Below are 13,944 nucleotides of genomic sequence, written 5' to 3'. Positions count from 1 at the left end.
TGTATAATTGACCATGTAAAATACTAAGGTCTCATTTTTGACAAACGCTTAACTTGGAAAGATCTTATAACTGAAAAAAAAATACAAATAAACACCAGACTTAATCTACTCGCCCTCTCATACGTTCCAAACATAATCTTAAACTCAAAACACTCATCTACAAAACTCTTCTCTTTCCCCTATGGTATTACGGTACCCAAATCTGGGGCTGTGCCGCTCCATTCAACATCCAAAAAATCCAGTTATTTCAATACATTCACCTACGCACACTAAAAAATTCCCCTTGGTATATTTCAAATAAAACCATTCTATTCTCAAAATTAATTATGTAAACAAGATCGCCAAAAGTTTAACAATATTAACAACATATTTTATAATAAAATACATGTTCTTTTACTTTTTACGTTTTTTTTTATGATTATTAAATTTATAAACACTTAAAAAAGTCATAGTTTATTCTTATAGTGTATGATATTAAATTAATAAATTTAATTTGCTTCGCCAGCAAATTTGTCAGCCAATATCTGGTGTGAGCAATAACGTTGCGTTCAAATCGTGAGTTTGACTTGAATATTATTAACACGTGTGACACTCTGCAAATAGTTTCGGCACGTGTTTAAACAAACGATTTAATTAATCAAGTTTTTTTCACGCACCCTAATGAATATATTTCAGATTTTCCAAATATCAGACGGAAGTAAATATTTAAACTTACCGATCGGGGCTTAAACTGTTTAGATTTGGCATTTTTACTGGAATTTTTTAACGCTTTGTACATAAGTCAAAGTTTTTCATCAAATAGAGCTACTGTGTTTTTTTTTAGCCTCCACGGTAATGCATTCGAAAACGTTGATTTCAATACTTGTTTTTTGGGTTGCTGTACATTGTTTTACACGCGTTGTGTCGGATGTTATAACCAGATCGCAGAAATTGGAACTTGCCAATAAATTAAACATGTTGGTACAACATCAGGGATGGCGACAAATGGACTACGTTAAAATCACAAAACATATGAATAATAACAGTACAATCGAAGATCCTATGTCCGTAATACTCAAAACCGTATCGCTGAACCAGAAACCGGTCGACGAATTCAACGTCCTGGAGAAATACGACGACATTTTGACTGTGTTCATGTGTAAGTACGCCGAGGTTATTTTTAAGTGCAGGAGTCTCGTGCAACATTTCATACGGGTTTGCCGAAATGAAAAAATAAAATATTGCGGTAAAACGACCGACTATTCGCTTAAAAATTATTACGATTGTTTTCGTTTGTTGCTGGTCAAACTTCACAGCATATCCTCGAGGTTCAAATGCATGACAGACGCGTTGGAATTTCTTAACTCGCTAGGTCTGCCACCGAAATCTAAGAGTGCTATAACGGTGGCCACAGAAAAATTGGCCGAGTATACGTCAACTGTAGGGCCGACAACGTCGTCGAGATTGTCCGACAACGGTATGAACGAGTATGCGGTCGAACTCGAAATAAAAGCCATAAGTGAATATTTCTTGAATGTAATTAACGTGCACATCTATAAGTTTTCAAACTATAATTGCAACATTTCGTCGCACACATATTGGAATACGCAGATTTTAAGCGAAAATTTTGACTTCAAAAAGAGCCACAAGCTGATACCGGAGGAAACGACTATGGTGCAATATGTAAGAGACGAAATGGACTGTTACGTTAACGATATTTTGAGCAGTTGCTTTTTTGATTTGGGCTTCGGCTACGATGGGACGGGAAGCGTTTTAATACGGAATAATTAAAATATTATTAGCCATTACCGATTTATAGTGTACTCATTTATTTTTTTTTTTTAAAACAGTTATGTATTAACAAATAAAATATTCAACGTGGTATTTTATTTTATTGCTTTGTATGTGTACATGTAGACTAAAATGATCATTTAAGTAATCTTGATAAATAATGAAATTTGAAAAAAAAATGTAACGCAATTTTGGGGAAATATTAATAAACGTAAAACGGATTCAAAAGATTCGACAATGCCGACTTTATCAAGTAACCGGTCCGGCGATAAATTCAAACAAATTAATTATATACATATTGAAATACCTATATTATGGGCAATTTAATAATAAGTTAGTAAATATATACATTTTGTTGGCTTTTTCCTCCGTTTGGATCAGTGGTCGAATACTGGCCCCAACCCATTGAAACTCACGGGGGTTTAATTGGCTGGTCTTAATAATAAACCTCAGAAAAAAACCCAATGGCCAAAAAAAATTGCAAATTTTAAACTTTACACTTGAAGTAAGAAGATAAACAATATTAACGACATAATTTATGATAAAGTATATGTTTTTATACTTAAAAAAAAATGTTTTTTACATAATTGACGCCAAACGGCTTTTATACATAATTTGTGCTTCTAAGATTAACAGGAATGTAATAAAACATGATCAACACATATGGTCTACCTACTATTTCGGGATAATTGTATAAATTTAATGGACAGCGATTTCGTCTTGAAACCATCATTTCATGCGTTAGACCTTCAAGAACTATTATGCTTTCGTGATGGTGATATTATATTAAACATAATATATGTATGCAAAATCATTAAACATTTTTATTTTAATATTACTTGAATTTAATAGACCCATAACAACATAACATAATATCAAAAAGTTGATAGAAAAATAATCACTACCATTTTCCCATTTAACCCTATTAAATATAACCCATTAAAATACGATCATGCTGTTTTTTTAAAAGCCCGTTTTTTGAATCTTGATCATAAGTGCCTAGCTAACAAATTCATTTGACACTGCCGCCTTATCTCACTCTGCCACGCGCCTGCAAACCAAGAGTTAATCGCGAATATAATTGGCTAATAGTTTTGGCACTTGTGTAAACAAAAAATCAATTTAATAGACATTTTAATCGAATATTTTTACGCTGTGTGCATTAGTCAAAGTTTTTCATTGAATAGTGTTACTGTGTTTTCTTTAAGCCGGCACGATAATGCATTCGCAAACGATGATTTCAACTCTAGTTTTTTGGGTTGCTGTACATTGTTTTCCACGCGTTATGTCGGATGATACATTCAGATCGCAGAAATTGGACCTTGCCAATAAATTAAACACGATGTTGCAACATTCGGGATGGAGACAATTGGACTACGTTAAGATCACAAAATTTAGAAATAACTCCACTGTAATCGAGGATCCCATGACCACAATACTCGAAGCCGTATCGCTGAACCAGAAGCCGATCGACGAATTCAACGTCCTGGTGAAATACGACGATATCTTGACTGTGCTCCAGTGTAAGTACGCCGAGGTTATTTATAAGTGCAGGAGTATCGTACAACAATTCATACGGGTTTGCCGAAATGAAAAAATAAAAAATGCCGGTAAAACGGCAGTTTTTTCACTTCAAAGTTTTTACGATTGTTTTCATTTGTTGCTGGTCAAACTTCACAGTATATCGTCGAGATTCAAGTTCATGGCAGACGCGTTGAAATTTATTTACTCGCTAGGTCTGCCACCGAAATCAAAGAGTGCTATAACGGTCGCCATAGAAAAATTGACGAAGTATACATCAACCGTAGGGCCGAGAACTTCGTCGAGATTGTCCCAACACGGTATCAACGAGCAGGTGGTCGATATCGAAATAAAAGCTATAAGCCAAAGCTTTGTTGAAGTCATCAGCTCGCACGTAAATGATTATTCAGGCATTCATTGCAACATTCCGTCACACACATATTGGAATACACAGATTTTAAACGAAGATTTTGAGTCCAAAAAGAGCCAAAATATGATACCGGAGGAAACGACTATTGTGCAATATGTAAGAGACGAAATGGACTGTTACACTAACGATATCACTGATAGTTGTTTCTTTGATTTGGGCTTCGCATACGACCTGCCGGGAAACGTTATCATTCGGAATATTTAAAATATTACTAGCCGTTACCAATTTACAGTATAAAGTTATAATTATAATATATTGTGTATTTCCGACTCGTGTAGATTTTTTCGTTTAAAACTATTATGTATTAACAAAACAAATAATCAACGTGGCATTTTATTTTATTGCTCTGTACTTGTACACGTAGATTAAAAATATCATTTAAGGAAACACGATAAATAATAAAATTTAAAACAAATGTATGGCACGCATATGATTTGGGAAATATTAATAAACATAAAACGTTTCGGCGTAATTATGATTCGACATTGCCGACTTTAGCTAGTAACTGATTTGTAAATAAATATAAAAAAATCTATTATTTAAATATACAATAACTATATTTTAGACAATTTAATATTAAGTTTTAAAATATGTTAATTTTGTAGGTGTTTTTCTCCATTTGGATCAGAGGTCAAATACTGGCCACAATCCATTGATGTTCACTGGGGTTTAATGGGCCTACCCAGTATTGAAACACAAAAAACCCAACGGGCAATAAAAATTGCAATATTTAAAATTTACACTTTAAGTAAAAATTTTAAACATATTAACAATATATTTTATGATAATATACATGTAATTTTACTTTTTACATTTTTATACAATGAAAAAAGTCATAGTTTTTTCATTTAATATATGATAATAAATTAAAAGAAAAACGTATGATTTCGCGTTAGTAATAATAATAATGTATAAAATTAATGGACAGCGATTTCGTCTTGAAACCATCTATATATCATGATGGTAACGCGTTAGGCCTTTAAGGACCGTTAAGCTCGCATGATGATGATATCATATTAAATATAATATAAGCAATCATTAAACATTATAATTTTGACATTACATAAATACACTAGATCGATAACATGATATCAAAAAGTATATGTTGAAAGAGAAACCATCAGTAAAGACAAATTTCCAATTAAAGCCAATTTATTATAACTCATTCAAATTCGATCAGGCTTATTTTTTTAAAAGCCCGTGGGTTTTCTGAATCTTGATTTTGAATAGGAAAGGATGAGTTTTTTAAATATTTGGTCTAATAAAGTGGCTTATAGGTGCAATTTCTGATAGAAGTGCTACACAAAGAAATCGTTTTAGCGGTTTAGAAGATATAATTGGTAGTAGGTACAGACATAAATATAAAAAAAATAGAAACTCATTGTTGTAACATATCGAAGCTAAAAATAGTAAATAATAAATTCGTATGGCAATAAGTGTCTTGCTTGGTTAAAAAATATTTTGTTTTCTGTCTGTACTCACAATCACACTAAATATACATACATCTGTTAAACTGAGTGGTAGTCTAGACATATGTAAAAAATCTTTGAAAAAAATTTACAATTTATGGTTTGTTTGCAAATTTGACAACCAATATCTGGTGAGAACAATAACATGCTTGGGACGTTGTGTGTAGTCCAAGAGATCATTGCGAATATTATTGGCCCATAGTTTTGGCACTTGTGAAAACAAATAAATGATTTAAAAGCATTTTTAATGGAATTTTAAATGCTGTGTGCATTAGTTAAACATTTTCATCGAAAAGTGCTGCTACTCTGTTAGGTTTTCTATCCGCCACTATGATGCATTGGCATACGTTGATTTCAATACTAGTTTTTTGGGTTGCTGTACATTGTTTTATACGGGTTGTGACGGACGATACACTCAGATCGCAGAAATTGGAACTTGCCAATAAATTAAACACGTTGATGCAACATCCGGGATGGCGAAAAATGGACTACATTAAAATTGCAAAACATAGAAATGGTTGCAGGGAAATGGCGGATCCCATGTCCGTAATACTCGACGCCGTATCTTTGAACCAGAAGCCGGTCGACGTATTCAACGTCCAGGAGAAATATGAGGAGATCTCGACTGTGCTCAAGTGTAAGTACGCTGAGGTTATTTTTAAGTACAAGAGTCTCGTGCAACATTTCATACGGGTTTGCCGCAACGAAAGAAAAAAGGATAAAATGGCCGACAATTCGCTTGAAAGTTATTACGAATGCTTTCGTTTGTTGCTGGTCAAACTTCACAGCATGTCTACGAGGTTCAAGTTCATGACAGACGCGTTACAGTTTATTTCCTCGATAGGTGTGGAAGCAAGACCTGTGAGTGCTATAACGGTCGCCACAGAAAAATTGACCGAGTATACTTCAACTGTAGGGCCGGTAACTTCGTCGATGTTGTCCCAAAACGGCATCAACGAGCAGGTGGTTGGATTCGCAATGAAAACCATAATCGAATATTTTGTAGATGTAATTACCCACCACGTATATTCGTTTTCACACTATTATTGCAACATTTTATCACACAATTATTGGACTTCACAGATTTTACTCGAAGATTTTATGTCCAAAAAGAGGCACAAGCTGATACCGGAGGAAACGACTATGGTGCAATATGTAAAAGACGAAATGGACTCTTTCGTTGACGATATCTATGGCAGTTGTTTCTTCGACTTGGGCTTGGCCCACGACCTGCCGGGAAACGTTATAATCCGGAATATTTAAAATATCATTAGCCATAACCAATTTACAGCGTAAAAATTATAAATATAATAATGTATTGTGTATTTCCGACTCATGTAGATATTTTTTGGAAATATTATTAAACATAAAATCGATCTATAAGACGTTCCGGCGTATTTATGATTCGACAATACCGACTTAGCGATTGACCGTTTCGGCGATAAATAATATATTGAGATATTGAAATAAAATTTGGACATTGCAATAAAACATTAAAAAATATGTAAATTTTGTTGTTGTTTATCTCCATTTTGAAGGGTAAGGGATGAACTTTTTTACATTTTTCATCCAACAAAGTGCCTTAGAGGTACGATTTCTGATCTATATTAAGATATTGTAGATACAAAAAAAAAAAAAAAGGCATTGTAAAAATAATACCTTCCCAGCTATGCATAAAAGACTAAATAATTAATTATCTAGATACTTTAGGAAACACGCATACATACATGTTTACAAAGGAGAATCCTAACCTAAACTTTTCAAAATGTTGTCAATGAACTTGTTAATATTTCGAAAATATTTTAACATTATGTTATGGCAGTAGTTTAAATCATTCAAAAATAAAATATGGTTAATGTTTTACTTGTATCAGTAAAACATATATAAATTATATAACTATAGTTAAACGGTTTTTATAAGTCAAATAAGTTCTGTTACGCAAATAATTATAAATTAATTTAAAAAAAAAATCTTAAAAATATTTTCTAGAATAAAAGTTATTTCATTTGTCGAATCATTGTGGAACACCCTGTATGATGATAGCATAGCGAATAGTCTTATAATAAGGCCAGTAAGTAAGTGCCTACCTAACAAATTCATACCGCCTTATCTCACTCCGCCACGTGCCTGCCAACCAAAAGCTCGTCGCAAATGTAATTGGCTATTAGTTTTGGCACGTGTGTAAACGAAAAATTAATTTAATAGACAGTTTAATCGAATATTTTTACGCTGCTTGCACTAGTCAAAGTTTGTCATTAAATAGTGCTACTGTGTTTCTGTTAGCGGCCACGATAATGCATTCGCAAACGTTGATTTCAACACTTGTATTTTGGGTTGCTGTACATTGTTTTACACGCGTCGAGTCGGATGATCCACTCAGATTGCAGAAATTGGAACTTGCCAATAAATTAAACACGATGTTGCAACATTCGGGATGGCGACAAATGGACTACGTTAAAATCACAAAAACTAGAAATAATTGCACTGTAATCGAGGATCCCATGTCCGTAATCCTCGAAGCCATATCGCTGAACCAGAAGCCGGTCGACGAATTCAACGTCCTGGAGAAATATGACGACATTTGGACTGTGCTCAAGTGTAAGTACGCTGAGGTTATTTATAAGTGCAGAAGTATCGTACACCATTTCATACGGGTTTGCCGAAATGAAAAAATAAAAAATGCCGGTAAAACGGCCGTCTTTTCGCTTCAAAAATTTTACGATTGTTTTCGTTTGTTGCTGGTCAAACTTCATAGTATATCGTCGAGATTCAAGTTCATGGCAGACGCGTTGGAATTTATTTACTCGCTAGATCTGCAATCGAAAAAAAAGAGTTGTATATCCGTGGCCACAGAAAAATTGACCGAGTATACTTCAACTGTAGGGCCGAGGACGTCGTCGAGATTGTCCCAACACGGTATCAACGAGCAGGTGGTCGATCTGGAAATAAAAACTATAAGCCAAAGCTTCTTTGAGGTAATCAGGTCGCACGTAACTGAATATTCACGCATCCGTTGCAACATTTCGTCGCACACATATTGGAATACAGATATTTTAACCGACGATTTTGAGTTCAAAAAGTGCCACAAGCTGATACCGGAGGAAACAACTATGGTGCAATATGTAAGCGATGAAATGGATAGTTACATTAACGATATCACTGATAGTTGTTTCTTTGATTTGGGCTTCGAATACGACCTGCCGGGAAACGTTATCATTCGGAATATTTAAAATATTACTAGCCATTTCCATTTTACAGTGTAAAATTATAAACATAATATATATTGTGTATTTCCGACCCATGTAGATGTTTTTGTGTAAAACAATTATGTACCAAAAACTTGATATCAAATAAAATATTCCACGTGGCATTTTATTTTATTGTTTTTTACTCGTACACGTAGACTAAATATATTATTTAAATAAACACGATAAATAATAATATTAAAAACAAATTGATGTCGCGCAATTTTGAGAAATATTAAACATAAGACGTTTCGGCTCTTTAAGACGTTTCGGCGTAATTAAGATTCGACAATCCCGACTTAAGCGAGTGACCATTTCGGTGATAAATAAAATCACTTTTATTAATAAAATATTGAAATACCTGTGTTTTAGACAGTCTAATAATAAGTTAGGAAATATATAAATTTCGTTGGCATTTCTCCCTATTAGAATCAACGTTTAGATTACTGACCCAACCCATTGAAACTCACTGGGATTGAATGGGCTAGACCCAGTAATAAAACTAAAAAAAAAGCCAATAGGCAAAATGAAATTGCAAACTTTAAACTATATACTTTAAGTAACATTATTAACAACATGTTTTATGATAAATTACATGTTATTTTACTTTCTACATTTTTTTTATGATTTTTACCTTTTTATACATTTGATTGTATCACTATGACGAAAAAATGTTATATTTATTTCATTTATTAAATTATATAAAATTAGTTTTTAAAAGTATGATTTCGCGTTTATAAATGTACAAAATGAATGGACAGCGATTTCGTCTTGAAACCATCATCTCATGATGGTAGCGTTAGGCCTTCAAGATTATGCTTTCGTGATTATGATATCATATTAAATATAATATGTGTATGCAAAATCATTAAACATTTAAGTATTGTTTAAATTTAGCAGATCCGTAACTTAATATTAAAAAGTATGTGTTGGTAGAAAAAAATTCAGTAAAAACTAATTGCCCATTTAACCCTATTAATTAATACCCATAACCCTTTGACTTTTTACATCAATACATGTATATGTCTTGCAATCCTTGATCTCTAATCCACCATCTTTATTAATTCACCTTCATAAATCCTTAATACTCCATCATGATCCCTCCAATATCCTCCCTAATAGTCCCTCCATGATCCTCTATTCTTCCTTCATAATCCTCCGCCATACTAGTTCTCCATATCCATAATAACGTCAGCACTGCGACACAAAACGTGACGGACATATTTTCAGAATGACCTTCAGCCATAAGAAAAAACCATGTCGAAACTACTAAAAAACGATTGGCCAGAACATCCGATCTATAATCTCCTTGCGATATATGATGATAGTATAGTCTTAAAATAAGGCCAGTGAGTAAGTGCACACCTAGTTAATTAATTTGACACTGTCGCCATCTCCACTCCGCCACGCGTCTGCAAACCAAGATCTCATCGCGATTACTATTGGCTCATAGTTTTAACACGTGTGTAAACAAAAAAAAAAAATTAATAGACATTTTAATCGAATATTTTGACGCTGTAGTGTGCATTAGTCAAAGTTTTTCATTAAATAGTGTTACTGAGTTTTCTTTAAGCCGAATAATAAGCCACGATAATGCATTCGCAAACGTTGATTTCAATTGTAGTTGTTTGGATTGCTGTACATTGTTTTGCACGCGTTGTGTCGGATGATACAAACAAATCAAAGACATTGGAACTTGCCAATAAGTTAAACACGATGTTGCAACATTCGGGATGGCGACAAATGGACTACGTTCAAATTAAAAAACATAGAAATAATAGCACTGTAATCGAGAATCCCATGTCCACAATATTCGAAGCCGTATCGTTGAACCAGAAACCGGTCGACGAATTCAACGTCCAAGAGAAATATGAGGAGATCTTGATTGTGCTCAAGTGTAAGTACGCTGAGGTTATTTATAAGTACAGGAGTCTCGTACAAAATTTTATTAGTGTTTGCCGAAACGAAAAAAAAAAGGATAAAATGGCCGACAATTCGTTTCAAAATTATTACGAATGCTTTCGTTTGTTGCTGGTCAAACTTCACAGCATGTCTACGAGGTTCAAGTTCTTGGCAGACGCGTTAGAGTTTATTACCTCGATAGGTCTGGAAACAAAACCTAAGAGGAGTATAACGATCGCCACAGAAAAATTGACCGAGTATACATCAAATGTAGGGCCGGTAATGTTGTCGAGATTGTCCCGACACGGGATGAACGAGCAGGTGGTCGATCTCGAAATAAAAGCTATCAACGAATATTTTACGGATATGATTACTCACTACGTATATTCGTTTGCAAACTATTATTGCAACATTCCATCATACACATATTGGACTTCGCAGATTTTAAACGAAGATCTTAGTTCCAAAAAGATCCACAAGCTGATCTTGAAGGACACGACTATGGTGCAATATGTAAAAGACGAAATGGACTCTTACGTTGACGATATCTATAGCAGTTGTTTCTTCGACTTGGGCTTGGCACACGACTTGCCGGGAAACGTTATAATCCGGAATATTTAAAATATTATTAGCCATTACCAATTTACAGTGTAGAATTATAAATACAGCAATGTAATGTATCGCAAGTAGACTATAGATAGATAATAATCATATAATTATCAGGACATAATCATGTATTGATGTATCTGCGTGTGGATACACTTAACTGAGTTTACTCAGTTTTTTTATGTGTTTACATAATAATAATTATATTTGTTAAATATTAAAAATAATTATAGCTTAAAATAGCAAATAATAAATTCGTATCGCAATAAGTGTCTTGATTGGCTAAAAACTATTTTGTCTTCTGGCTGAACACACAAACATAATAAATATACATACATATGTTAAACATAGTGGTAGTCTAAACAAAAGTAGAAATCATTGAAAAAAATGTACAATTTTTGGTTCGTAAACAAATTTATCAACCAACATGCTTGGAACATTGCGTATAAATTATGATGTTGACGTAAATTTTATTAAGTGTAGCCTGCTACAATATATTTTGGCACGGGTTTAAACAAAAAATGAAATTCATATAAACGATTGTTAAGTTTCATGAACATTGAGTGCAAAGTTTTTCATCGAATAGAACCTACTGCGTTTGGTTTTTTACCCGCTACAATGATGCATTGGCAACCGTTGATTTCAATATTAGTCTTTGTGGTTGCTGTACTTTGTTTTACACGCGTCGTGTCAGGTGATACGATCAGATCGCAAAAATTGGAACTTGCCAATAAATTAACCACATTGGTGCAACATCCGGGATGGCGGCAAATGGACTACGTTAAGATCAAAAAACATAGAAGAAATATCAGTACAATCGAGGATCCCATGTCCACAATACTCGAGACCTTATCGCTTAACGGAAAGCCGTTCAACGAATTCAACGTCCTGGAGAGATATAGAGAGATCTCGACTGTGCTCAAGTGTAAGTACGCTGAGGTTATTTATAAGTCCAGGAGTCTCGTGCAACATTTCATACGGGTTTGCCGAAATGAAAAAACTAAAAATGGCGACAAAACGACCGACTATTCGCTTCAAAATTATTACGAGTGTTTTCGTTTGTTGCTGGTCAAACTTCACAGCATATCGCCGAGGTTCAAGTGCATGGCGGACGCGTTGGAATTTTTTGACTCGCTAGGTATCCCACCGAAATCTCAGAGTGCTGTAACGGTGGCCACAGAAAAATTGACCGCGTATACGTCAACTGTTGGGCCGAGCACGTCGTCGAGGTTGTCCGACAACGGTATCAACGAGTATGCGGTCGATCTCGAAATTAAATCCATAAGCGAATATTTCTTGGATGTAATTAACGTGCACATCGCTAGGTTTTCAAACTATAATTGCGACATTCGGTCTCACACATATTGGAGTACACAGGTTTTAAACGAAGATTTTGAGTTAAAAAAGAAGCACAAACTGATACCGGAGGAAACGACTATGGTGCAATATGTAAGAGACGAAATGGATAGTTACATTAACGATATCTTGAGCAGTTGTTTCTTCGATTTGGGTTTAGCGTATGACTTGACGGGAAACGTTATAATCCGGAATATTTAAAATATTATTAGCCATTACCAATTTACAGTGTAGAATTATATATTTATATATAATAATGTATTGTGTATTTCCGACTCATGTAGTTAGTTTTGTTTAAAACAATTATGTATTAACAGTTAAAATATTCAACATGGCAATTTGTTTTATTGCTTTGTACTCGTACACGTAGACTAATTATATCATTTAAGTAAACACGATAAATAATACAATTTGAAACAAATTGATGTCACGCAAATTGAAATGACCATTTCGGTTAAAAATAAAAAAATTAAATTTTGTGCCGCTAAAGTCTTACATTTTTATAATAATAATTACAAAATAAAAAATGCTACATTCTATTTAGAGCCTCTAACGTCTAAAATTATAAAACATGGATTATGCTGAAGCCTGCTGGCTCCTGAATAGTGATTATTTCTGATCTATAATCTTCTTGCGATTTATAATGATAGTATAGTCTTAATTACATGTTTTGGCCAAATAAACAATAATCATGTTCCTCAGGTATTGTGTTACCTACTTTAGTGTCGCTTAAACATGTTCCATGCTAAAATCAGTCAAGTCCACTGGGTTTGACTGTTTTTCTTTACAGTTTTTCGTTAATCATATCATGCTATGTTTATTCACACCATTGCATACTACAAATTTCAAAATGTTGTCAAAAAACCTTTTTTGAAAATATTTTAAAGATAATTTTCGAATTAAATTTACAAAAATAAAGTATTTTAAAAACATATCTAATGTTTTCTTATATTTTAAATATTTTGATAATGGTTTCTATATTTTATTAATACTCCTAATTTTGTTTAATATAATTTTTAAACATTTCATTTCGTACTAAAAAATGATTTTGTAGTGTTTTGAAATACTAACAATTTTTTTGATTTTAATTTTTTTTTTTTTTGCTTTCCATGTATCAACTTTTTGTGTCTGCGTTTTAAAATTTACCATATTTTTGAAGAACTATCAAGGCGACAGCAGTTTACGGACGATAATCATCGCCCAAATCTGGGACAGATGCTTATAAATATATTATTATATTATGGATGCGACTGTTTTCTTATCGTTTGAACGAAATCGACGGTGCTCCACTCCGGCTGATGTGTCTTAAACGGCTCTAACCCTCGGTGGGTCGATCGAGGATACGCGGTCGGTCGGTTATTGTTAAAATAATATAACAATAGTATTACAACCGAGATCTACCGATTAATCGGTCTCGTGTTGGAACAATAAAATAATGAAAAACGTCGACAACAGCTAAGAGGTTGACAACTGCTCTACAGGTGTGAACACATTTTTGTCGCCCGCCTGGTTTTAAAGCGACAGACGAACGAAGCTACCTTTGTAGTGTTGTTTATTGTGCTGTTCGATCATTTTTTCGACCGGTCGTTTACGGTAGTCCTAATCTAATCGCCCAAATCGCAGCAACTTTAGCCCAGATAATATG

The 13,944-nt window shown here is 33.7% G+C and overlaps 2 protein-coding genes across 3 annotated transcripts in view; both read left to right on the top strand.

Annotated features, from left to right (window-relative positions):
* Positions 1-13,944, top strand: part of LOC126836037 (lysine-specific histone demethylase 1A) — a 414,770-nt gene that overhangs the window by 285,814 nt on the left and 115,012 nt on the right. The gene's annotated exons all lie outside the window — the stretch shown is intronic.
* LOC126836039 (uncharacterized) lies at positions 5,376-12,782 on the top strand. Its single transcript, XM_050569002.1, has 2 exons — positions 5,376-6,420; positions 10,926-12,782. The coding sequence occupies exons 1-2, from the start codon at positions 5,521-5,523 to the stop codon at positions 10,956-10,958; spliced, it is 933 nt and encodes a 310-aa protein (XP_050424959.1). The 5' UTR covers positions 5,376-5,520; the 3' UTR covers positions 10,959-12,782.

The sequence above is a fragment of the Adelges cooleyi genome, unplaced genomic scaffold (genome assembly GCF_023614345.1).
Source record: "Adelges cooleyi isolate 19-005CV unplaced genomic scaffold, UGA_ACOO_1.1 ACOO_flye_CR_arks_rails_tigmint_CR_PRNA_23, whole genome shotgun sequence".
NCBI lineage: Eukaryota > Metazoa > Arthropoda > Insecta > Hemiptera > Adelgidae > Adelges > Adelges cooleyi.
This window is presented reverse-complemented; position numbering and strand designations above follow the sequence as displayed.

Coding starts and splice junctions, on each gene's coding strand:
- LOC126836039 (XM_050569002.1), top strand. CDS start 5,521: ATGATGCATTGGCATACGTTGATTTCAATACTAGTTTTTTGGGTTGCT. Junction 6,421..10,925: donor ACTTGGGCTTGGCCCACGAC/CTGCCGGGAAAC, acceptor TTGGCACACGAC/TTGCCGGGAAACGTTATAAT.